Genomic DNA, 25,352 nt, shown 5'->3' on the forward strand with positions numbered 1-25,352 from the left:
CCGCTTTGCCTCTCTTAGGCGGTGAGCAGTCATCAGATGACGGCAACGAGTCCGAACTGACCCAGTGGCTACAACCGGGACGTTGGACTTGACCTGAAGGGACCGACTTACGTTTTAAAGGTCGTGAGACCTTGGTCCAAAGTTTCTTACGAGAAACACCTTCGGACGACGAGGTAAAAACGGGCTCTCTCGTCTTACGTAGGTAGGGGCGATCTTGGGGAGATACGCCTGATACCTTGGAGGGAACGTCTGTTCGCTGATCAAGGCCTCTCGAACCCATGCGTCGTACGACATTGCTTCTCCCCTGGGCTTGGGAGCTTGCAAGAGGTCCCGGACTAGGAGGACGACAGGCACGAACAGACGGACCCTCAAGCGCAACACTGTTCACAACACTTTCACTAGGCACTTTATCACTTCCCGCGGCACTTTGGCACTTTAGCTCCTTAACATCCGCCATGAGTTGATTGCGGTCACTTGCAAGGGACTCAACTCTCTCCCCCAGGGCATGGATAGCACGCATCATGTCAGCCATCGATGGTTCCTGAGTGCTAGGAGGGGGGTTAGGAACAACCACTACAGGGGAAGGAATAGGTTGAGGGGCATGAGGAGAGGAAAAATCTATCGACCTAGAAGAACTTCTCCTTAATCTATCTCTCTCTAGCCTGCGTGTGTACTTCTCAAATTCGATAAAATCGAATTCCGAAAGGCCCACGCATTCCTTACACCGATCTTCCAATTGACAGGTTTTACCCCGACAATTGGATCAAACAGTGTGAGGGTCGAGAGAAGCCTTTGGAAGACGCCTAGAACAGTCCCTAGCATTGCATTTTCTAAACTTGGGAACTTGTGAAAGGTCAGCCATTTTGAATTGGTCAAGGGAAAATTCCAAAAAACGATCTAAGTCATCAACAATGAATCCGATACAAAAAAGAGTTCAAGGATTTATTTGAAGAAAAACCCTGCACAGCGAAAGCTCAAAACCAAAATAAAGTACTTCACCAAATATGATGGGAAAAACTCCAGGTTTCAACAGCGAGTAAAGTACGTCTTGTCGACACGTCGACAGAGAAGAAATTGAGTCTTTGTTTACATTGAGTATGGTATCTGGCCGACAGTTGGCGCTGATGGGCACACCCGCAACCTGTATAGCGATCGCTGGCGAGTTTTTTACAGTTTTTTGTCTGTCGAGCAACAGAGTTGCAGCTATATATATTCACCGGCTAAGTTAAATATTTAAAAATTGTTTTTGAGTTTCCTAAACAAATTGTTAATAATGAAAACAGAAAAATAAAATCCTAAATGGTTTCATACTTCATTTACCGCTACACATTATTTTCACGCTCGTATCACACATTTATATTTAATTTTCACAAGCAAAAACATGAACCACAGTACAAGAAACATATTTGTGTAAGTGTTACTTACTTATTTCATTTTAAAGGTAAAGGGAATGTACTGTTTACCTACAGTACTATAGTGTAAATGTCTTATACAATAGCTTCTGTCTTGTGTGTGCATATATACAGTACAATATAATGTACAGTATGTACATTACATTTATATAAGAACATACATTAACACACATGCATCTCTCTCTTTCTCTCTCTGCATTCAGTTTTTAGACTATGCCTATGATGAAGTAAAATCAGCATGGGTTCTTGGTCACACCTTTTCTTCACTTCTCATTGTCTTAAAGAGGAGAGGGATAGACAAAAAAATACGGTATATTTGTGAGAATGGGAAGTAGTTAAATTTTGAGGAAGGAAAATGTAAAACGAAAGTGTTGTGGTAGCTATGATTTAAGGCCAATAGTTCACAAATTACTGTACTGTATTAAACAGGCAACCAAAACCAGCTCAAATTTATAAAATAGCAGATCATCAAGGGGATGCATGGATTATTGCATTTACAGTAGTCATCATTCCACTCTGATGCAATCTTTTCCACTGCTCCAAACTTGAAAACTCCACAAAGAGGATGACCTCTATACAACCCTTCATAAATATAACCTCAAGGACTCCAACAGAGAAAATATCCCAGTTAACAAAGGAAATAATAAAACATAGAATAGTGTCTCTCAGTATTGACTTCAAGAAAGAGATCTCTAACCAAAGACAGTGGAAGATCATGGCACAGAGGCTATTGCAGTACTGAAGACTAGATTAACAGTTTGATTTTGGAGTGTTCTTCTCCTAGAAGAGCTGCTTATCATAGTTAAAGAGTCTTTTCTACCCTTACCAAGTGAGAAGTAGCCACTGAACAATAAAAGGGCAATAGTTAACCCCTCAAGAGGAGAAGAATTTTTCAGTTATCTAAGTAATGTCAGATATATGAGCAATGAGGAAAATGTGTAAAGAATAGGCCAAACTATTTGGTGTATGTGTAAGGAAAGGAAAAATGAGCTGTAACCAGAGCGTGATCCAATGCAGTACAAACTGGCCAGTCAAAGAACTCAAAAATTCTCTAGTGGTAGTTGCCTTGGGCAACCTACTCCCTGCTACTAATCAAAATAATACCTACTAATATCATTACAACCACAAAAATTTGACTTACCATGAGCACTATTTGATACACAGTCCAGATATCGAACACCACAGTTATCAGTCATGTACTGCTTTTCAGCACGAACAATCTTAAGAGGTGCTGCTTCGTAGTGCATGACACTGCAAAAATTCCTGCAAATTTAAAAAAATTTATGATAAAATCTAAGAAATATAAGAATTACAAGTTTATTTACAAAATATAAAATCAGGATCATTTAATTCAATTGGATCATTATGTATAAAGATGTTTTAAGTTGTTGAGAGTTTTCCCCCAGTCCTAATTCGCCTACTTACAATATTGACCCAGTTCACCTAAACAGTTGTAATATTGTAAATATATTTTTAGAGTTTGAAGCTCAGATAGATTTTGACAGTTGTCTCTATCTTGAGCTTTTAAATTAATACTTCTACTTTCGTCGTCATCTACTTCATGCTTCATAGTCCTCAGCCATGAAGGCCTGGGTCTTCCAACACTTCTAGTGCCTTGCGGAGACCAGTTAAAAATTTGGTAAACTAATCTCTCTTGGAGAGAGAAAGCAAAGAGTATGCCCAAACCATCTCCATCTACTCCTCACCATGATCTTATCCACATATGACACTTGAGTAATCTCTTATAGCTTAATTTCTAATCCTGTCCTGTCATTCAACACCCAATATTCTTCTTAGGGCTTTGTTCTAAAACCTACAGAATCTACTGGATATTGTTTTATTGTCATCCCACGACTCATGCCCATACAATAACATCGCTCTCACTAAACTGATATACAGCCTGACTTTTATATGCAATTTCATCATCATCATCACCTCCTCCTACACCTACTGACGAAAAGGGCCTCAGTTAGATTTTGCCAGTCATCTCTATCTCAAGCTTTTAAATCAATACTTCGCCATTCATCATCTCCTACTTCACGCTTCATAGTCCTCAGTCATGTTGGCCTGGGTCTTGCAACTCCTTAGTGCCTTGTAGAGCCCAGTTGAAAGTTTGGTGAACTAATCTCTCTTGAGGAGTGCAAAGAGCATGCCCAAACCATCTCCATCTACCCCTCACCATGATTACCGGTACATCCACAAATAGCACTCGAGTAATCACTCTGATACTGTAGTTCTGTTTCTAATCTGGTCCTGCCTTTTAACTCCCAATATTCTTCTGAAGGCTTTGTTCTCAAATCTACAAAATCTGTTGGAGATTGTTTCATCGTCATACCACGACTCATGTCCATACAGTAACACCTATCTTACTAAACTGATATATAGCCTGATTTCTATATGTAATTTCAGGCAATTTGATTTCCAAATTTTAATGAACCAAGCCATTGTTTGATTTGCTTTTTTTCAATCTTTCATTAAACTCAAATTCTAAAGATACTGTATTAGAGATCATAGTTCCTATATATTTAAATGATTCCTACCCCTTCTCTTCAATGCCATCAGTTCTTCCTGAATAGATATGTACTACATATATTGCCTTCCTCTAAGATTTCCTAACCAATCCCCTTACAACGTGTTTCACTTAGGGCCAAGATATTCAAATAATATTTCATAAATTCATTCTCCTCTTGCTGTAACTTCCCTATCTGATTCATTGTTCTAACATTCCAATTACCAATTTTTAATATTTCTTTAATATTTCAAACCAGGAGATTCTCAGTACCCTGCTATTCCCCGGGACTGCAGCCATTCTGTCATTTTCTCTTTACATAGACGGACTAAATCCATAGAGGATTCATTGGCTAGATTCATCAAAGGATAACCAGTTCCTTGTGATGAGCAGTGCCTATCTAACTAAAGCAAGTAACCCCTGCCGGTCCAAAGTAATTTCATTAAAATCATCAGCCAGGTATCAGGAGTAGAAGCCAGAGACAGCTTGTCTATCAACTTGAACCTAATGCGGCATCCTGCTGTCACTGACGTCATCAAGATTTAGAGGGACATTTCCTCCAAACCCAAAGTTCTCGTTACTCCACCAGATTGCTTATCCACTTATATAAAAATTGGTAAACATGGATTGCTAAGATATACTGCCTAGCATCAAATACCTATACAGGTACTGTACAGTAATACCTCAGGATACAAAACTTTCTGTATAAGAAAAACTCATCATGTGAAACATACAAAAATTTTTCACCACATAGAGAAAAAATACTCGATACAAAACGAAATTCGGGCTGTTAGGTTAGGTATATCTAATGATTCAAATGAATTTGGCTCTATTTCATTCTATTTCAATATACGAAAAAATTATGTTACGAAAGCCACTCTGGAACAAATTAATTTTGTATCATGAGGTATTACTGCACTATATATCAAGTGTGAAAAACTCAGCGATAGAATATTAACCTTCTTTTTGTTATAAGGAACAGTATAACCCAACACTTTTTAATATCTTTCCCAGTACTGTAACAAGTTATTATCCAATTTTATAACTAAAATAAGAAACTTGTCCACAGCATGTACACAATAGAATTCAATATGACAGATAAAGTAAAAATCATTATAACATAGCATTATAAATCAGATGGTGCTACTTACGAGCCTGTTCTGGCATCCATAGTGAATTGGTTTTATATTTTTCCTTTTTCATGAGGAATCTGTATCCTTTAGAATTAGGTCTTTATTTTCTAATTTAGGTTGTAAAATCTGAAAAGAAAGAAAAAAGGTATAAAATATGTTATTTTTATTAGTAAAATAAATTTTTGAATATACTTACCCGATAATCATGTAGCTGTCAACTCCGTTGCCCGACAGAATTCTATGGAGGGATACGCCAGCTATCACAATACTAGAAGGGGGTGTACTTACCAGCGCCACCTGTGGCCAGGTACTCAAGTACTTCTTGTTGACACCTCCTCAATTATTCCTCGGTCCACTGGTTCTCTATGGGGAGGAAGGGAGGGTCGATTAAATCATGATTATCGGGTAAGTATATTCAAAAATTTATTTTACTAATAAAAATAACATTTTTCAATATTAAACTTACCCGATAATCATGTAGCTGATTCACACCCAGGGGGGTGGGTGAAAACCAGTGTACAAGATTAAAGGATAGCTAAGTATCCCATATTTCATATAACAGTTATCTCAAATAACAATGAAATAATAAGTACCTGGTAAGGAAGTCGAATTGAACCGTTACTCTGCCTCTTTTTTAAGTTCGTCTTCCTTACTGAGCGCAGCGTTCCTCTTGGAGGCTGAATCAACCCAAAGGTGCCAAAGTATATGGGGTTGCAACCCCTACTAAAGGACCTCTACAAAACCTCTAACCCAGGCGCTTCTCAAGAATGAATAGACCACCCGCCAAATCAAAAGGATGCGGAAGGCTTCTTAGCCTACCGTAACAACCATAAAAACAACAATAAAAGCATTCAAGAGAAAGGTTAAAAAAAAAGGTTATGGGATTAAGGGAATGTAGTGGCTGAGCCCTCACCTACTACTGCACTCGCTGCTACGAATGGTCCCAGGGTGTAGCAGTTCTCGTAAAGAGACTGGACATCTTTAAGATAAAATGATGCAAACACTGACTTGCTCCTCCAATAGGTTGCATCCATTATGCTCTGCAGAGAACGGTTTTTATTAAAGGCCATCGAAGTAGCTACGGCTCTTACTTCGTGGGTCCTTACCTTCAGCAATGCAAGGTCTTCCTCCTTTAAGTGAGAGTGGGCTTCTCTAATCAGAAGCCTTATATAATATGAAACCCCATTCTTGGACATGGGCCTCGAAGGTTTCTTGATGGCACACCATAAGGCTTCTGACTGTCCTCGAAGAGGTTTAGACCTCTAAAGATAAAATTTGAGAGCTCTGACAGGGCAAAGAACTCTCTCTAGTTCGTTACCTACCATGTTGGAGAGGCTAGGTATTTCAAACGATCTAGGCCAAGGACGTGAAGGAAGTTCGTTCTTTGCTAGGAATCCGAGCTGAAAAGAACATGTTGCAGATTCGGTCGTGAAACCAATGTTCTTGCTGAAGGCATGAACCTCACTGACTCTCTTAGCTGTTGCAAGGCAGACGAGAAAAAGAGTCTTGAGGGTAAGGTCCTTGAAGGAAGCTGACTGGAGAGGTTCGAACCTAGGTGACATAAGGAACCTTAAGACTACGTCTAGATTCCAGCCTGGAGTGGATAGACGACGCTCTTTAGACGTCTCAAAAGACTTAAGAATGTCTTGAAGGTCCTTGTTGGAAGAAAGGTCCAAACCTCTGTGGCGGAGAACTGAAGCCAACATACTCCTATACCCTTTAATCGTAGGGGCTGAAAGGGATCTCACATTCCTAAGATGTAGAAGGAAGTCAGCTATTTGGGTCACAGAGGTATTGGTAGAGGATATTGAATTGGCTCTACACCAGCTTCGGAAGACCTCCCACTTAGACTGGTAGACTCTACGAGTGGAAACCCTTCTCGCTCTGGCAATCGCACTGGCTGCCTCCTTCGAAAAGCCTCTAGCTCTAGCGAATCTTTCGACAGTCTGAAGGCAGTCAGCCGAAGAGCGTGGAGGTTTGGGTGCAACCTGTCTACGTGAGGTTGACGTAGAAGGTCCACTCTTAGAGGTAGAGTCCTGGGGATGTCGACTAGCCATTGAAGTACCTCTGTGAACCATTCTCTTGCAGGCCAAAGGGGAGCAACCAGCGTCAGCCGTGTCCCTTCGTGCGAGATGAATTTCTGCAGAACTTTGTTTATTATCTTGAACGGTGGGAATGCGTACAGGTCGAGATGGGACCAGTTCAGTAGAAAAGCATCCACATGAACTGCTGCAGGGTCTGGAACAGGGGAACAGTACAGCGGAAGTCTCTTGGTTATGGAGGTGGCAAACAGATCTATGGTAGGTTGACCCCACAAGGTCCAAAGTCTGTTGCACACACTCTTGTGGAGGGTCCATTCCGTGGGAATGACTTGATTCCTTCTGCTTAGGCGATCTGCTGAGACGTTCATATCGCCCTGAATGAACCTCGTGACCAGAGTGAGGTTTAGACCTCTTGACCAAATGAGGAGGTCCCTTGCGATCTCGTATAGGCTCCTCGAATGGGTCCCTCCTTGCTTGGAGATGTAAGCCAAGGCTGTGGTGTTGTCGGAGTTCACCTCCACCACTTTGCCTAGCAGGAGGGACTTGAAGTTCAACAGGGCTAAATGAACTGCTAGTAGCTCCTTGCAGTTGATGTGGAGTAATCCCTGTTCTTCGTTCCACGTTCCCGAGCATTCCCGTCCGTTCAAGGTCGCACCCCAGCCCGAGTCCGATGCATCTGAGAAGAGATGAAGATTGGGGGTCTGAATAGCCAACGATAGACCCTCCCTGAGAAGGAGGTTGTGCTTCCACCACAGGAGAGTGGTCTTCATCTCTTGGGTGATTGGGATAGAAACTGCTTCGAGAGTCGAACCCTTGTCCCAATGAGCTGCAAGATGGAATTGAAGAGGGCGGAGGTGGAGTCTCCCTAGCTCGACGAACAGGGCCAGTGATGAAAGGGTCCCTGTGAGACTCATCCACTGTCTCACCGAGCAACTGCTCCTCTTCAGCATGCTCATGATGCACTCTAGGGCTTGGCTTATCCTGGGGGCCGATGGAAAAGCCCGAAAATCCTGACTCCGAATCTCCATTCCCAGGTACACAATGGATTGGGAGGGAATGAGTTGAGACTTTTCTATGTTGACTAATAGACCCAGTTCTCTGATTAAGTCTAAAGTCCAATTGAGATTCTCCAGACAGCGACGACTCGTGGAGGCTCTCAACAGCCAGTCGTCTAAGTAGAGGGAGGCTCTGATGTCCGATAAGTGTAGGAATTTTGCTATATTCCTCATCAGATGAGTAAAGACCATAGGAGCTGTGCTTAGGCCAAAACACAGGGCTTGGAATTGGTAGACAACCTTTCCGAAAACGAATCTCAGGAAAGGTTGGGAGTCTGGATGAATAGGAACGTGAAAGTAGGCATCTTTCAAGTCCAACGAGACCATCCAGTCCTCCTGCCTGACCGCTGCTAAGACCGACTTCGTCGTCTCCATCGTGAACGTCTGCTTGGTGACATACTCGTTGAGCGCGCTGACGTCCAGCACCGGTCTCCAACCCCCTGTCTTCTTGGCCACAAGAAAGAGACGGTTGTAGAAGCCCGGGGATTGATGGTCCCGGACTATAACCACTGCCTTCTTCTGTACAAGTAGCGACACCTCCTGGTGCAATGCTAGCCTCTTGTCCTCTTCTTTGTAGTTGGGAGAGAGGTTGATGGGCGATGTGGTCAGAGGTGGTTTGAGGCAGAATGGAATCCTGTAACCGTTCCTCAGCCAACTGACAGACTGGGCGTCTGCACCTCTCTTCTCCCAGGCTCGCCAGAAGATCTTGAGTCTGGCTCCTACTGCTGTCTGGAGATGCGGAGAGTCAGTTTTTTCCTTTAGATGTCCTGGAGCCTTTCCTGGACTTGCTCCTGTAAGAGTCTGGACGGGAGCTTCCTCGGCTGGGGGCTCTACCACGAAAGGGCGGTATGAACCTCGTAGCAGGGGTATCAACCACTGGAGAGCGATAAGTCTTGGGGACTGAGGTAGCAACCTTAGACTTACGAGCCGATGAGGCCACAAGATCGTGTGTGTCCTTTTGTATCAGGGCAGCAGACAAGTCCTTAACTAGCTCTTCGGGGAAGAGGAACTTCGAGAGCGGAGCAAAAAGGAGTTGTGACCTTTGGCAAGGTGTAATGCTGGAGGAAAGGAAGGTACACAGCTGTTCCCTTTTCTTCAAAACCCCTGATACAAACAACGACGCAAGCTCACCAGATCCATCCCTAATGGCCTTATCCATGCAGGACATTAAAAGCATGGCAGAATCCTTGTCCGCAGGAGAGGTCTTCTTGCTGAGGGCCCCCAGGCACCAGTCAAGAAAGTTGAACATCTCAAATGCTCTAAACAGTCCTTTCAGTAAGTGATCCAGGTCTGAGAAGGTCCAGCAAACCTTAGAACGCCTCATTGCAGTTCTCCGAGGCGAGTCTACCAGACTTGAGAAGTCAGCCTGGGCAGAGGCAGGTACTCCCAAGCCTGGTGCTTCTCCTGTGGCATACCAAACGCTCGCTTTCGAGGTGAGCTTAGTCGGCGGGAACATGAAAGAAGTTTTGCCAAGGTGTTGCTTAGTCTGCAGCCACTCCCCTAAGATCCTTAATGCTCTCTTAGAGGACCTTGCTAGGACTAGCTTAGTATAGGAGGACTTAGCTTGTTGTACGCCCAGCGAAAACTCTGATGGTGGAGAGCGGGGAATAGCAGAGACAAAGTGGTCTGGGTAAACCTCCCTAAGCAGAGCCAAGACCTTACGAAAGTCAATAGACTGTGGAGAAGGCTTGGATTCATCCACGTCTGACGAGGGATCCAGGTGTGCCTCCTCATCATCAGACGCATCATCATCAGAGTGTAGCGAAGATATTGGACAAGAATGCTGAACAGCAGAGTCAGAACGAGTAGGAACAATATTAGAGGTTTCCTCTTCAAGTAACTGTTGAGGGAGAACCTGAGGCTCAGACTGCAAAGGCTGAATAACAGACAAAGCAGAAGGAAGGCGCATGGGTGGAGGAGGCTGACTCCTAGCATGAGAGGTTGAACCCAAGGGTTGCGCTTGCTGAGCGGTTGGTGGAAGCGGAGTAGCAAGTTCCTGTTCCTGTGGTGTGAGCGGAGTGTGAAGAGGTTGAGGCTGCGCAGAACAAGGTAAATGTCTCGCAAGCTGAGGCTCCTGAGGCGCAAGGCCAAGGTGTAGTGGAGCTTGCCTTGTGGAAGGTTGAGCTCGCTGCAGCGAGAGCTGAGGAGACTGACTCATGCACGGGAGAGGTTGTTGTACCTCAGCCGAGAGTTGCACCACTGGTGGAGCAGCAAGGGGAGGCGGAGGAAGAGAGGTATAATCCTCCTGATCCCATAGCAAAGGTTGCCTCAAAGAAGGCGGAGGCTGAACACCACTGGGAACAGCAAACTCAGACTGTGGCTCAACATCGTACGCCTGGCAGGTGGAGCTGCGATCAGGCGGAGCAAGCGCAGGCGGAGCGAGCGTAGGCGGAGCGAACGCAGGCAGAGGGAGTGTAGGCGGAGGCGGAGGCGGAGGCGCAACACTCTCAGCCCGACACTCACGCATCAAGTCCGAAAGCTGTGCTTGCATGGACTGTAGTAGAGTCCACTTAGGGTCGGCAGAAACTACAGAAGGCTGAGGTAAAGCCTTAACAGTCGAGCTCTGTTGTGGCAGAACCTTACTCCTCTTGGGCGGAGTGCAGTCGACAGATGACTGCGGCGAGTCAGAGCTGAGCCAATGACTGCAACCTGGCTGAGCACTCGCGGACTGGACTCTGCGTTTAAGTGGTCTCGAGACCTGAGACCAACGTTTCTTCCCTGACAGATGATCAGCGGACGAGAACAAGACGGGCTCAATCGTCTGCAGGTGGGAGTGACGGTCTTTGGAAGACACGCCCGCAACCACCGAGGATACTTCTGTGCGCCTAACAAGGCCTGCCGAACCCTTATGCCCTTCGACATTGCTTCTCCCCTGGGCTTGGGAGCTTGCAAGAGGTCCCGGACTGGGAGGACGACTGGCTCGCACAGAAGTATCCCCACGCACCACACTGGCACTGACACTAGCACTTGGCACTGCACTGACACTAGCACTCGTCACAGCACTGGCACTAATTCCACCCACTGCACTCTTGACCTTAAGTTCCTTAACTTCGGCCATCAGAGACTTATGGTCACTTACCACTGACTCTACTTTATCGCCTAAGGCCTGAATAGCACGCAAAACCACAGACATATCAGGCGGAGGGCAAACAGTAGGTTCGGGGGTAGCCACTACAGGGGTAGGAAAAGGTAGGGGATCATGAGGTGAGGAAAACAGTGAAGAGTGAGAAGAACTCCTCCTAACTCTACCTCTCTCTAACTTAGTTGAATATTTTAAAAGACGGACAAATTCCAGTTCCGAAAGTCCGGCGCATTCCTCACATCGATTTTCTAACTGACAGGGTCTGTCCCTACAGTCAGAACAAGCGGTGTGAGGATCTACCGAGGCCTTCGGAATACGCCTATTGCAAGACCTACATCGTCTATGGGAGGGGGCTTGCGAAATGTCAGACATCTTGAATCCAAAGAGTTAGTCAAAGGGGTTTCCAAAATCAAGCAAAAGATCGTTAACCGTATATCAGGACTATATAAAAGCTATCTAGCTAATATAAGAAGGTTTCCAGTAAAGCGACAGCCGAAATCTGAGAGAATACTTCACCAATTAGCCGTGAACAAACTCGAAGATCATAAGCATATCCCAGAACGTCTTGCCGGAAGCACGACAGAGGAATAATTGAGGAGGTGTCAACAAGAAGTACTTGAGTACCTGGCCACAGGTGGCGCTGGTAAGTACACCCCCTTCTAGTATTGTGATAGCTGGCGTATCCCTCCATAGAATTCTGTCGGGCAACGGAGTTGACAGCTACATGATTATCGGGTAAGTTTAATATTGAAAAATAATCATGTATTATCAATCAAAATGTTTTAGAAAATACAGCTTGTACAGCTTAACTTTTCTCTGACAATGATAACTGTTATGAAATAAGTGCTTGAAAAATCTTATATATTTCATAAATACAAGCCTAATATTTCATTGGTAACATCGCTGAAGGAAGAACAATTCATGTCACTCCCTATCTTGATTTTAGGGGGAAGCCTCTCCTCATATCAAAATCATATAGGCTATTTTGACATGTAACCTATCTGCATGCTTGTCAGACCTACACGTGCTGTACTCAGCCTGGCTACTACCAGGAGGAAGAGAGGAAGAAGCAATGTACTTAACCTTCTTCCCCAAATTATTTCTCCTTGTACCTTAGACCAAATCCCTAGCACTTAGACGATGCAAAACACATGAACAAGCAACACAGGTCAGAGGAATTAATGTCCAAGGACTTGAAGGAGATTCCCGTGATAAAATGAGGATGGGGTGATCTGTCGCTACTAGAAAATCAATTCCTTTCCTGGAGAAGGATTTGAGCAAATTCCTACATGTAAACTCCGCTTCAAGCTGTAGGATCAGCCTCAATGGATGGATCAAACATGTGTCAGCCATTAACTAACAAAGTAGCCTAAAGGGAAGATGGTTTCAAATACCTTTCCCAATACAGTATTTGATATTACTGACACCAAAGGAACTCTAGTAAGACTCGTGCACAGTATCTAGTCAGGAGAGTATCGTTGTACTATACGAAAGAGAAGCTTGTAAGGTTCTTACTCGGTTCATCAAAGCTATGGGTAGGAGAACTCTCTTTAGGGTGAGATCCCCGACAGAAAGTTTTCTAGACTATATAAAAAAAAAATACTACTTGCAAGAATGTTTTATTTCATTCCTGAAGCCAGAAAGTGGAGTGGATAGGACTCAGCCAAGTTTCTGGTAAGTATGGAAGTAGTCTCATAAGATCAAGAATTCCTTCCCTCGTCTGAAAGCTTGGTCACAGGTACTGTACCACTTTTTTGAGGACCCTGTTGAAAGGTCAAGAAAATCTCTCTAGAAATCTCTAATAAAGAGCCAGGAGGACCAGGAAACTATTCTGCTGCAGTTAATAACAAGCCATCAGAATTGACCTGACCCTGAGAGCAATCAACTTTCAGTTGAACTCTGAAAGAATCCATTTTAAATAGAGAGAGCAAAATTTAACATATTCTAAAAGTAATTTGCATTATTCATAATTATACAAAGCTGAAGCCTTTAAAATAGGTTACATCTTTAGCAGAGTAGGAACAGCTGTTGAAATCTTTAATGAGATAGTGCAACTAACGACAGGTGGCAAGTGCGGCCACACTGACCCATCCCCTCTCCTGTCAAAGAATCTTAACTTTTGACCTTCACTTTAGGACATGAGAGGGGTGGTCGAAGTAGAATGGTTATCTAGGCCTATTCAGTCCTACATATATAATGTACAAAACTTTTGTTCCTTAAACTAGAGAATATGGATTTCAATCGAGCTACTACATTATCTGAATTTCAATGAAGCTTCTAAATTATCTGAATTTCAATCAAGCCATCATGCTTACCATTCAGAACCAATTTTCATATTTTTCAACTTTGCCTCTACATTTTTATTTCTGGGTCGACCTGTGGCGGCCGGTGAAAAGAGTCCTTGACGAAATAAATCCACGAATGTTAATAAAGGTCGAGAGCACCACAAAAAAATTCCACACTAACAAGTCCAAAAAGAAGGATGTTGTTCAGATGGCGCTCGCGTCGTGGCGTGGGTGGTGTGGCGCTGGTGGTTGGCTAGGGCCTTTGTATCGGCCCATCCCTTTGACGAAGGAATTAATTAAATGGAAGACAACCTGTGAATAGTGGATTTCACGCGCCTTTGCTTTATACACGACACCCAAAAGGTGCTCGCGCGAGGGTTGTAACCTCAGCATTCCATGCTTTTATCTTTCTCTGGTATAATTGAAAGGTTTTATCAGAAAAGGTATATAAGAAGGACTCTTTTCACCGGGCGCCACAGGTCTCTCCCCAGAAATAGATTTTTCCTTCGTCAAAATCCCTTTTTTATCTCAGACAAATATTGGCGGGAAGAAAGTCCCTTAGAACCATACTGATTGGTTCTTATTCTTCCCTGGAATACTTTACGCTAGTTTCTCTGGTCCTGTATGGAAGTGAGGAAGACTACTTCAGTAATCTCTTTTCAGTCTATCATAGGGATGGGTAAGGCTGATTGGAACTGGCCAGGACAGTACTTGGTTATGCATACGTTCAATGATGGAATCTTTCTCCCCAAAAGGAGCGATGCAGTTTGGAACATGGTGGCCAATGTGTTGGTATTCATTCTACCATTTTTACCTCCAACAAATTTGGAAGGAGGTTATGTTTTATCCCCAGTTTGTGTGTGCGTTTGTGAACAGCTTCTTGGCCACAATTTTAATCGTAAAATATTGAAACTTGCAGGGATTAACTGTTATGTAAAAAGCTGGAAATGATTAAATTTTAGAAGGTCAAGGTCACGTTCAAGCAAAATGTTCAATTCACGTAATCAGCCATAAGTTTGGACCATGGTTTTCCACTGTCCTGGATTAGAGTTCTCTTGCTTGAGGGTACATTCGAGCACACTTTTTTATCTTATTTCTCTTCATGTTTTTTTTTTAAAGTTTTTATAGTTTATATAGGGTATACATACAGTATTTTAATGTTACTATTCTTAATATATTTACTGTAATTTTTCCTTGTTTCCTTTCCTCACTAAGATATTTTCCTTATTGGAGCCCCTGGCCTTATAGCATCCTGCTTTTCCAACTAGGGTTGTAGCTTAGCAAGTAATAATAACAATGTATTTTTCTCTTTCTGTGATAAATCATATAACCTTGTTGATTAGGTTCGGACAAAGATGAGATCACAGGAGTACCCAACACCCTGGGTTAGGTTAGATGGGTGTCATTTGGTTTCGATCCAGCCTTTTATTTTACTTGTTCTAATATATATATTTTATCCTACACAAATACCAGTTTCCAACCGTGGTCCCCCTTTCATATTCATCAAGGAGTTCTATGTCTGCAAGGGCTAATTTTTAACAGAAATGAGGATAACAATTACATACTACTACAGTTTTAACCAGCATCAGATATTTAATCTTTCAACTAGTTGTCATAACTTCTTGAGATGACCGATGCAAAAATTAATGATTACCGAGATATTTGCCGAAGAATGGTGTTATACCTGTAAATTTTTAATAAGTCCTGCAAGGCACCTTATCGGTGCCATGCAAATGTTGCTATTGTTGGGATTTTGTGTTTTTTAGAAATGCATTAAGGATAAAAAAATCCCTGATCATCTTTTTTCTCTTCATCCTAAATTGTGGGTAGGGTACAAATGCTGAAACCTGATTGGTTCCTGTGGTTTGAGATTATCCAATCAACCATGACTTTAGAATCCAGCTGTAGGCTATGTCTAGTAAACTGTCTTCGCTAACTTCCATGACTTCTGTAGTGCAGACGTGTAATAACAACAGATATTCATATTTTGAGACTATCGCACGGTTTCGCATAGATTGTGAAAATTCTGAGAGTCAATCCGTTTTTTATGAACATTCTGTGCTTCCTACAAATGAGAAGAGTCCTATGTGTGACGCTGCCTTACTTTTTTGCGGGATGACAAGACATTAGTGGTATTGTGATCATTCAACGCTAATCTCAAAAACTAAGAAAAGATGGCGGTGTAATTAGGCCGTTGAATATTATAAAGGAATTTTTCTTCATGGCTCTCATATATCTTCGCCTTTGGAAACTAGAGGGGCACTCAGTAGAGCGCAGACTTCCGCTATGGTAGTTTATTTTTTTAGCTTTTGCTTTGCCCTAACATATGTTAATTGGCGTGGATTTTATACACTCAAATAAAATTATAAAGGAATTTTTGGGCTCAAGCCATGTCGTCCTGATGGAAGGTTCCTCAAGGTAGCTTTCTAAGAGATATTTAAAAAGCTACCTTAAGGAACCTTCCATCAGGACGGCATGGCTATCTCACCCAAAAATAGATTTTTCGCTTTGCTCAAAATCCGTTTTTTCTTCATGGCTCCCATATGTCTTCGCCTTTGGAATTTAGAGGGGTACTCAGTAGAGCGCAAACCTTCGCCGAGGTAGCTTATTTCTAGACCTTTTGCTTAGCCTTGACCTTAACATGTATTAATAGGCGTGGATTTTCATACACTCGAAAATGAACCAATTTTGAAGTCTCTGTGACAACAATATTATCATTATTATTATTTTTATTTGCTAAGCTACAACCCTCGTTGGAAAAGCAGGATGCTATAAGCCCAGGAGCTCCAACAGGGAAAATATCTCGGTGAGGAAAGGAAACAAGGAAAAATAGAAATTTTAAGAACAATAATATTAAAATAAATATCTAAATAAACTATAAAAAGTTTAACAAAACAGGAGGAAGAGAAATTATATAGAATAGTGTGCTCGAGTGTACCCTCAAGCAAGGGAACTCTAAAAACTTATGGCTGTTTACGTGAATTAGACATTCTGCTTGACCGTGACCTTGCCCTTCCAAAATTTAATAATTTCCAGCTTTTTACATAACAGTTAATTCCTGCAAGTTTCATTACTCTACGATTAAAATTGTGGCCAGGAAGCTGTTCACAAGCATACAAACACAGACACAAACAGGGGCAAAAACATAAACTCCTTCCAACTTTGTTGGCGGAGGTTTGTGGAGAGATGGTTACGAAAGTGATGGGACCACTACTTTGTCATTATGACTGCTATTTACTATATTTTTTTCTCATTTTGGGCCTTTTCCAGCATCATACATGAGGATAGGGGAGGAGGTTGTAAGAAAGGCAAAGGCTCCCACCAATAAATTACTAAGGATGCCTTGGCCCCTAGGTTAGGTTAGGTGGGCATGGTTAGGTTAAGACACTTTCCCTCTTTTCACTAGTTCTATGCATTCTCAAAACCCCAAAACTCCGATTCCCAAGGTGGATCTAAATTATTATTGTTCTTTATGAGGTCTTGTATCTCTAGACCTACTTATTTCTGGCAAAAATAAATGTAAAATTTGTTAAAAATGTAATGTATAATGCAGTAAAAATATATCTTTATACCCGAAATCGAGTGCTGCTTGAAAATGTAATTTTGCAGATTTGCTCAAAACACCCTACAGTATTATATTAATTTCAAGTCTTGAAAGTAGCCCAGCTCTAAATTAGAAATTAATTGAAAATGAGCTTTAAGCCTTTTCCAAGTCGCAACCGGCATTGGCTACAAACTCTAGGATAGGTTAGGTTACGATTCCTTGCCATGTTAGTCTTGGTTAGGCAAGTTAGCATGTACCCTGATTAAAATAGACCTACAATTTACCTTTACCAAGGTCTATGCAACTATTCTGTAGTTTTATTTACAATCTATAAAGTATAGCTTTATTATAGCACTGTATACATACTATAATAATAGTTAGGGATTCGGAAATGTCTTTATCAAACAAACCTCTGTAAAATCAATATTGAATTAAGTGATAAAAATAATACTAAAATACTGGCCCATGGGGCTAGCATGCTTAGTGAATCAGGTTCTAATTATTATCATTATTACTTGCTAAGCTACAACCCTAGTTGGAAAAACAGGATGCTATAAGCTCCATGGCTCCAACAGGGAAAATAGCCCAGTGAGGATAGGAAATAATGAAAAACTACAAGAGAAGTTTAAGAACAATAACATTAAAATAAATCTCTCATATATAAACTACAGAAACTTCAAAATAACAAGAGGAAGAGAAACAAGATAGCATAGTCTGCCCGAGTGTACCCTCAAGCAAGAGATCTCTAACCCATGACAGTAGAAGACCATGGTACAGAGGCAATCCAGAACAAAAGAACAACTGTTAAATCGTGCGAGTAAAGTGAGCTACATCAGAGGAAAGACCAATAAATAATTAAGTAGTGTTAATTTGGTATACTTGCATACAGGTAAATACCCTCAATTAATAGTTTTATAGTTTATATAGGAAATATTCATTTCAATGTTTTTACTGCTCTTGAAATATTTTATTTTTCCTTGTTTCCTTTCCTCACTAGGCTATTTTCCATGTTGGGGCCCCTAGGCTTATAGCATCCTGCTTTGCCAACTAGGGTTGTAGCTTAGCATTTAATAATAATAATAATAATAATAATAATAATAATAATAATAATAATAATAATAGAGGATTTTATAGTGCCACGAACACAGATACGATTGACTCAAATAGAAAATGGGATTGAAAAACACAGTTTTTCATATGTCCAGAACTCCTGGCATACAAAAGCTGGTAATATTGTATAGAATTACATGGAGTGATTTCGCACAAGAAATATATGATTTCCTATAGCAAATAACGTGATTTAACCGATTTTCATGTTCATTTCAATCGCAAACAAACAGATCAACCAATTCGGTTAGCTATAAGTTGACGAATTGGTTGATGTTATTACGGATGAAATGAATGTGAAAACCAGTTAAATCACGATATCTACTATAGGAAATCATATATTTCCTGTGTGAAATCACACAATGAAATACAATACAAATGAACCATATAAATATTAACACTGTTGACATATATATTGAGTTAAAATATTTAAACAACAGATGTAGGGGACGATAACATTAGCAACGCTACCAATGGTTGACAGAACTACCAACGTTGACAAATGGTACACAGTGTTACCAACGGCACAATGTCATTACTAGAGATAGAAATAATTAATCTTTCCATACGTAAAATAAATAATTATTCCATATAACTATTACACAATAAATAAAGAGTACCAAAAGGCCACAGAACCTAACAAACCCACCTAACCTTGCCTAGAAGTACCCCGGTCACAAAACACATATAATAAGAATTGGGGAATGACTTACCTTGATACACAGTACTACCAACGGTGACGAATGGTACACAGAACTAACAACGACACGATGTCATTACTAGTGGTAGAACTACTAAATATTTCCACAGGTATATTAAATAATTTTTCCATATAAGTGTTACGCAATATAAAAAGTACAGAAAGGCCACAGAACCTAACAAACCCACCTAACCTTGCCTAGAAGTACCCCGGTCACAAAACACAAATAATGACTATTGAGGAATGACTTACTTTTATGAAGAAAACGACGAAACTTGTTGGACACGGAAGGAAGAGACTGACGGATTAACTTTAACGGTATAACCACAACGGAGTTTCTTCTTAGTTTTACGAATGATGGTTTCAGTAGAGCAATAAAACCTGTGAATGTCTGCCCTATAAGATAAAAGAGAACGACACTTGTGGCAGTTTAAACGCTGAGGAATAACGTTGTGAGATTTAAGAAAATTATCAACATTACCTGAAGCATCCAAAAAATCACCATGGAATTGAGCCACTGCTTTTAGGTACGGCATACTGCAGCCGGTACAAGATTCTATAATATGCTCCATCGCAAAATACAAAAAAAGAAACCGCACTAGTAATGAAGAACGTCTCACCAGGTCAAAGGTTACAACGGGAAAGGCATTGGAACAAAGGGTATGAAAAGAGCGGTCAAGGGGATAAAGGAAGGGGGGGGGGGGAGGGGGTAGGGAGATATCTGCATAGGCATAGAGTGGTGATTGGTTAAGGGAAAAACAAAGAACACAAGGGGGTAAACATGAATGAACTAAATACGGAAACTAGACCAAAGAAAAGATTTATAAGACACAGAGGAGAGAAAAGGAACTAACCAACAAAAATGAATAAAAACAATATAGGAAGATAAAATGGAATGAACGGTAAATAATATTGAATGGGAATATAAAATGAGGTGATCATAACGAGAATTAACTGGATAAAAAACTAGTCCAGAGTAAGAATTTATGTGCAACCGGGAAGAGATAAAGAAATAACCAAACAAATAAACCCAATATAGGAAGGAAAAATGGAATGAATGATAAATAATATTGAATGGGAATATAAAATGAGAAAATAACACGGTAATAAAAAGAGTAATTGGGGAGAGGAAACTCCTGCGAAGGGGGGTGATATATGCGCAGGACGGAAACTGGTGCGAACGAACGTACGTACAAATGGGAAAGGAAATAACCAAACAAATAAACCCAATATAGGAAGGGAAAATGGAATGTATGATAAATAATAGTGAATGGGAATATACAATGAGAAAATAATATGGTAAAAAAAAGAGTAATTAGGGAGAGAAACTCCTGCGCAGGGGGGTTATATATGCGCAGGTCGGAAACTGGTGCGAACGAACGTACGAACAAATGGGTGCTAATGTTAGCATGGAATGCTAACATTTGATCTACATCAGGTATGGAATGCTAACATTTAATATACATCAGGCGTTGGCAGCACTGGTTACTGTATTACTACAAGAAATAACCTTTGAAACGGCTCCTCCCAAATATATCCAGTTATACTGATTTGTATTTTCCTACGGTTATAATAAATACAAGAAGGAAATGTATAGAGGAGAAAAGGACTGATTTACGGTTATATATAGGTTCCCCAGTATGTTTTCCCCACCCAAAACCCCAGGTTCCCAAAGGGGGTCCCCCATTATCGGAGGATATAGATGTACAGTATATATATTTCTGTAACTATTCATTTGCGACGGGAACGAGTGTTATTTCGAAGGGAGCGTAATTTTTCCTATAAGAAAAAGTAGTTGGAATACTAGGATACATTGCCATGTAATACACTACAATGAAACCCAAAAGCTATTGTGTTTCATGACAATTACTTGATTTTCATTATGTTAACTTTTTTATTACGATGACTGGTTTTTTATTATGATGACTGGCGGAAACAAGTTTAAACAAGTTAAAATATAACCAACATATAATAAAGACTGCGACAGTGTATTTCAATGTGTTTCCAATATTACTGATGACGATACAGTGAAAACCTAAAGCTTTTTAGTTATGATAGTCGACCTACCCTAATTAAAAAATTATGCACTTCTACCAGAAATCATTATGGAAAACGTCCAAACCACCATATAATACACTTAAAACCAGTTTAATTCTTTCCAAAATGTTTATTGTACTAAAATATAATAAAACCACCATGGGGTGCCTTAGGCTATATGATCTAATGCATTCAAGAAAAGCACATGTCCTTAAACATTGCAGATAAACAAATATTACTGAGGTATACAAATAGTAATGTATATTTAAATTACCTGTATCACCTTCCTTTAAGCTACAGTAAGTCAAACTTTAGAATGTCATTCAATCTAATATACGGTACCGTAGGCTATACCTTAAAATTTGGTTACCAATGCAATTAGCGAACGAAGGATCTTGAAATGTCTATTCTAAATATATTCATGTCTATCCTACATTTACTATTTGGGAGCATTAACAAGAATGTCTAAATCATGATAAATTATCATAATTACCTGAACTGTCAATTAATCCATAATTTGAAGTCTTTAAAGGTGGTGTTCGCTGATCGCTCTGTCAGTCACGTAATGTAAACAGCTCAACTAGTCAAGTCTTAAACAGATCTTCGATTTTTAAAGAAACAAATAATACTAGATGGAGGCTGGAGGTTTAATAGTTTAAATTGGGCAATTTATGATGGCGTCAAGGTCATCTCGGTTGACGGGAGCGGTGTGTGCTTGTGCTTCAATACATTTTCAATGTCAGCTCCATTATTCCATTCGGATTGCTTGCATTTTTTCGTTTGCATTGATTAGAGCTAAAGGCAAGTGATAGTATATTTCAGATAAATTGATCGAGTGGTTATTTTTCTTTTTTTTGGGGGGGGGGGGCATTTCTATTTTCAAACTTTTATACAATAAATATGTATAGTATTCAATTTTTAATATCTATATGCCTCTATATCTTCAATATTTTCGCATGATTAATATTTGTGTCTATGTAAACCTATTAAATTCCACGTCATGCTCCGTCCGTATTATATGTATGATTTTCCACACGATATGTTGAGGTCTCAAAATAGTTTGATTTATCTCAAGGAGTGTCTCATAGTCGCAATCAGTGGCTGCAATCTCTAACAATTGTCATAACTGTCTCTCGAGTCTTACACTGACAGATACTTTACTGTGAGTGAGGGCAGGGCTGCCAGATTTTCTAAATGTGAAAAGGTCAACTTCTAATCAACATAAGCTTTAAAAGGACAACCCGTTAGTAGAAAAAGGACAAATATATAGTATTTCAGGCCCGCATTTTTTTTTCATATTAATAAAAGCCAGCCAATTTAAGAAAAGGCCAAATTTAAGGGTTTTTTGGCCTGAAAAAAGGCCAAACTGGCAACGCTGAGTGAGGGTGCCAACTGCCAAGTCTTGAAACTATTTTAAAGGTTTACGATTCTTCTCCGCTTGTCTTTTCATTTTTCATCCGGCTTTTGCTTATTGCATTTCGTTTGATAAATGATGATGTGATTATGTGAATCATTATGATACGGTCCTCATACCATACATTTAATAGGTTACGCAATTACAAGTTACATAAATTCACATGATATACTTCCATAAATAACCCTTCCCCTCATTGCTTCAGAGCCCAAAAATAAATCTGACCTTGGCGCCATTTCCCCCCCCCCCCTTTTTTTGCGAACACCACCCTGTTAATGTGGCAAAACTTATAAAAAATTATGAGGATAGTGATAGGAATTTCACTCTCCGCTAGTATTTTTGATGATGCCTAAGCTATTGGTAGAAAATAATAATTCATGGAAAGCCATGCATAACTACAATTTATTCATTCACAAACTCAGCTCCCAATAGCCAACAATTAAATGAAACTATCATTATATGCTGAGTTGACCATTAAAATCATATATCACCATCAGCCGTTGCTAGCCCATTGCAGGACAAAGGCTTCAGACATATACATATATTATATATATATATATATACATATATATATATATATATATATATATATATATATAATATATATATATATTCCTTTCTGACTGAGGATACCTTAACGAGGTGAAACGGTTTGTACATTGCCATGACCAGCAAAGCTGTACTAGTCAGGACCACCATACTAGGTTGGTTTGCTGTGAACGATCAGACAAAAATCTCCCACCATCACCAATCCACACTGGTCAGCGTGGTGATGAAAACTGGCCAATCACAGATTGACATGGCTGAGGCTTTTGTCCAGCAGTGAACTTGAAATGGCAGCTGCATTTGTTGTATATACACACACACACACACATATATATATATATATATATATATATATATATATATATATATATATATATATATATATGTGTGTGTGTGTGTGTGTGTGTTAGGGAATTTACTGCAAATGTAATTCAGCTAATAACATATGCAAGATTGCACCAATAGAAAAAAAAGGGAAAAATAAGTCAAGAAGGGTGGTAAAGCAGAAGGTCAAAAAGTGGGTGCATTCAAGGGCAAAATGACACTACAAACACTATAATGTAGTAATGCCTACAGTGTATTTGATAAGGGTCACTAGTGGTACTAACCCCCCTAAGATACCCCCATAAAAGAGTAAGTCCAGAGAACAACAACATAAGTTCAATCCACAGTAGTTCTTTACATGCGGAATCATGGATGAATACATCTGATGTAAAACTTACACAACAGATTTTACCTCACACAGGTTGTGGTGTCTATTTGAAACATTCCTGCCTAGCAATCTGCTGGACTGGAGTTCGAGATCCGTCCAAGCTCGATAGTTGTTTGTAGTGCCTACAACCTTACCATCCTTGTGAGCTAAGGATGAGAGTTACTGGGGAGCCCATAGGTCTACCTGTCAAGTTATCAGCAGCTGTGACGGGCCGAGAGAAGGTTGTGACTCAAAGACAGGATGAAAGCAACTGAGAGTTTATTATAGAACACTCTCCTTTATATATAAAAGCTCAAGGCAACAAGAAATTTCATGTTCAAAATCGACACCGTTAACGGTGAGAAAAAGAGACATGTTTATTCAGGCTCTTTTAGTGAGAGGAAAGAGCGAAGATACACACATAATATATGCACAAAATGAACTATGTACGATCGTGCAAAATGAACTATGTACAATCATGTGACACACGGCTGGTACACAGCTATTGCCTGGCCTTCCCTGGTCCTATCTTGATGGACAGGGGCTTGGGCACTGATCATATATGTGTGTGTGATCAGTCTCTAGGGCATTGTCACTTTCCCTTGCCTCTGCCATTCATGAGCAACCTTTAAATACATACACAGAATACCTCAGCAGTACAACAAACACACACTTCGTGCCATTTATCCATATCTCAAATGCAACCATACCCTTCCTTGGTTTAAAGGTTTAAAGGTCACTCATGAATGGCAGAGGCAAGGGACAGTGACATTGCCCTAGCAATCAGGAAAATGCCCTAGAGACTGGCCATATATTATATGATCAGCCCCCAAGCCTCCTCTCCACCCAAGCTAAGACCAGGGAGGGCCAGGCAGTGGCTGCTGATGACTCAGCTTTTAGACCTATAGGCTCCCCAAACCCCCCAACCTTAGCTCACAAGGATGGTAAGGTTGCAGACACTAATGGCACTAACGAGTCTGAGCGGGACTCGAACCCCCGTCTGGCAAACACCAGACAGAGACGTAACCAATCAGGCCACAACAACCCTAATAAGCTTTTGTATCGATTTCCTCATATTCAAAATCATTTTTAAACCGAGGTACTACGGTGATTGAATCAATGGAACTTCAGATGCTCAAAGTTGTTACCACATTTTTGTCGAGATGATTGATGTAACTTATTACTTTTAAATTACTGTATCTATTTCAATTTGTGATAACTTTGTTTCTATTGGGCAATTTGTTTTATTTTTTTTTAATGTTTCTTCTTTGTAATAAATTCTTCACTTCCATTTATTTTCCATACTGGGCTGCTTTCCCTAATATAGCCATTGGGCCTGTTTCATTGTTTTTCCTGCTACAGGTGGAAGAGGATGCCTTTGATAGAAGGTATTGGAGAGGACACATCAGGCAACCAACCACTTAATGTAGGGATAATAGTGGGGAAAAAAGATTGTAGCTAAGAGTTACAATAATATTAATTCTATCTTTTTACCCCTTTTTCCAAGTTTCTTTCTCTTTCAATTTTTCTTATGTCATATACTGTAGTTTATTAAAAATTGAATCATGACAACTTCAACCCATTATATTACATACATTAAAGTATTAGCTTCCATATAAATCTCAAACTCACCTCCAAGATTCTTCGCACACATCTTGGCTACCATACTTGCGTTAACTATTTTAAATCATTCACAATGAATGACTAAAATTGATCCAGATATCCTACCATTTGTTACAGGGACCGTGTACCTCTCCATCAAGGGACAATCCATACTACAAAATCCTTTACTTCC

General features: G+C 40.5%; 1 protein-coding gene across 1 annotated transcript in view; it reads right to left on the minus strand.

Annotated features, from left to right (window-relative positions):
- LOC137621442 (ethanolamine-phosphate phospho-lyase-like) overlaps window positions 1-21,498 on the minus strand; it is an 80,896-nt gene extending 59,398 nt beyond the window's left edge. The window contains exons 1-3 of the mRNA XM_068351746.1: window positions 21,400-21,498; window positions 5,073-5,180; window positions 2,554-2,675 (exon numbers count right to left, since the gene is read on the minus strand). Of these exons, the coding sequence (XP_068207847.1) occupies window positions 2,554-2,675; window positions 5,073-5,092 (142 nt within the window). The 5' untranslated portion in view covers window positions 5,093-5,180; window positions 21,400-21,498. The remainder of the gene's footprint in view (window positions 1-2,553; window positions 2,676-5,072; window positions 5,181-21,399) is intronic.
- Between the last annotated feature and the right edge of the window lie 3,854 nt (window positions 21,499-25,352).

The sequence above is a fragment of the Palaemon carinicauda genome, chromosome 28, assembly GCF_036898095.1.
Source record: "Palaemon carinicauda isolate YSFRI2023 chromosome 28, ASM3689809v2, whole genome shotgun sequence".
Lineage (NCBI taxonomy): Eukaryota > Metazoa > Arthropoda > Malacostraca > Decapoda > Palaemonidae > Palaemon > Palaemon carinicauda.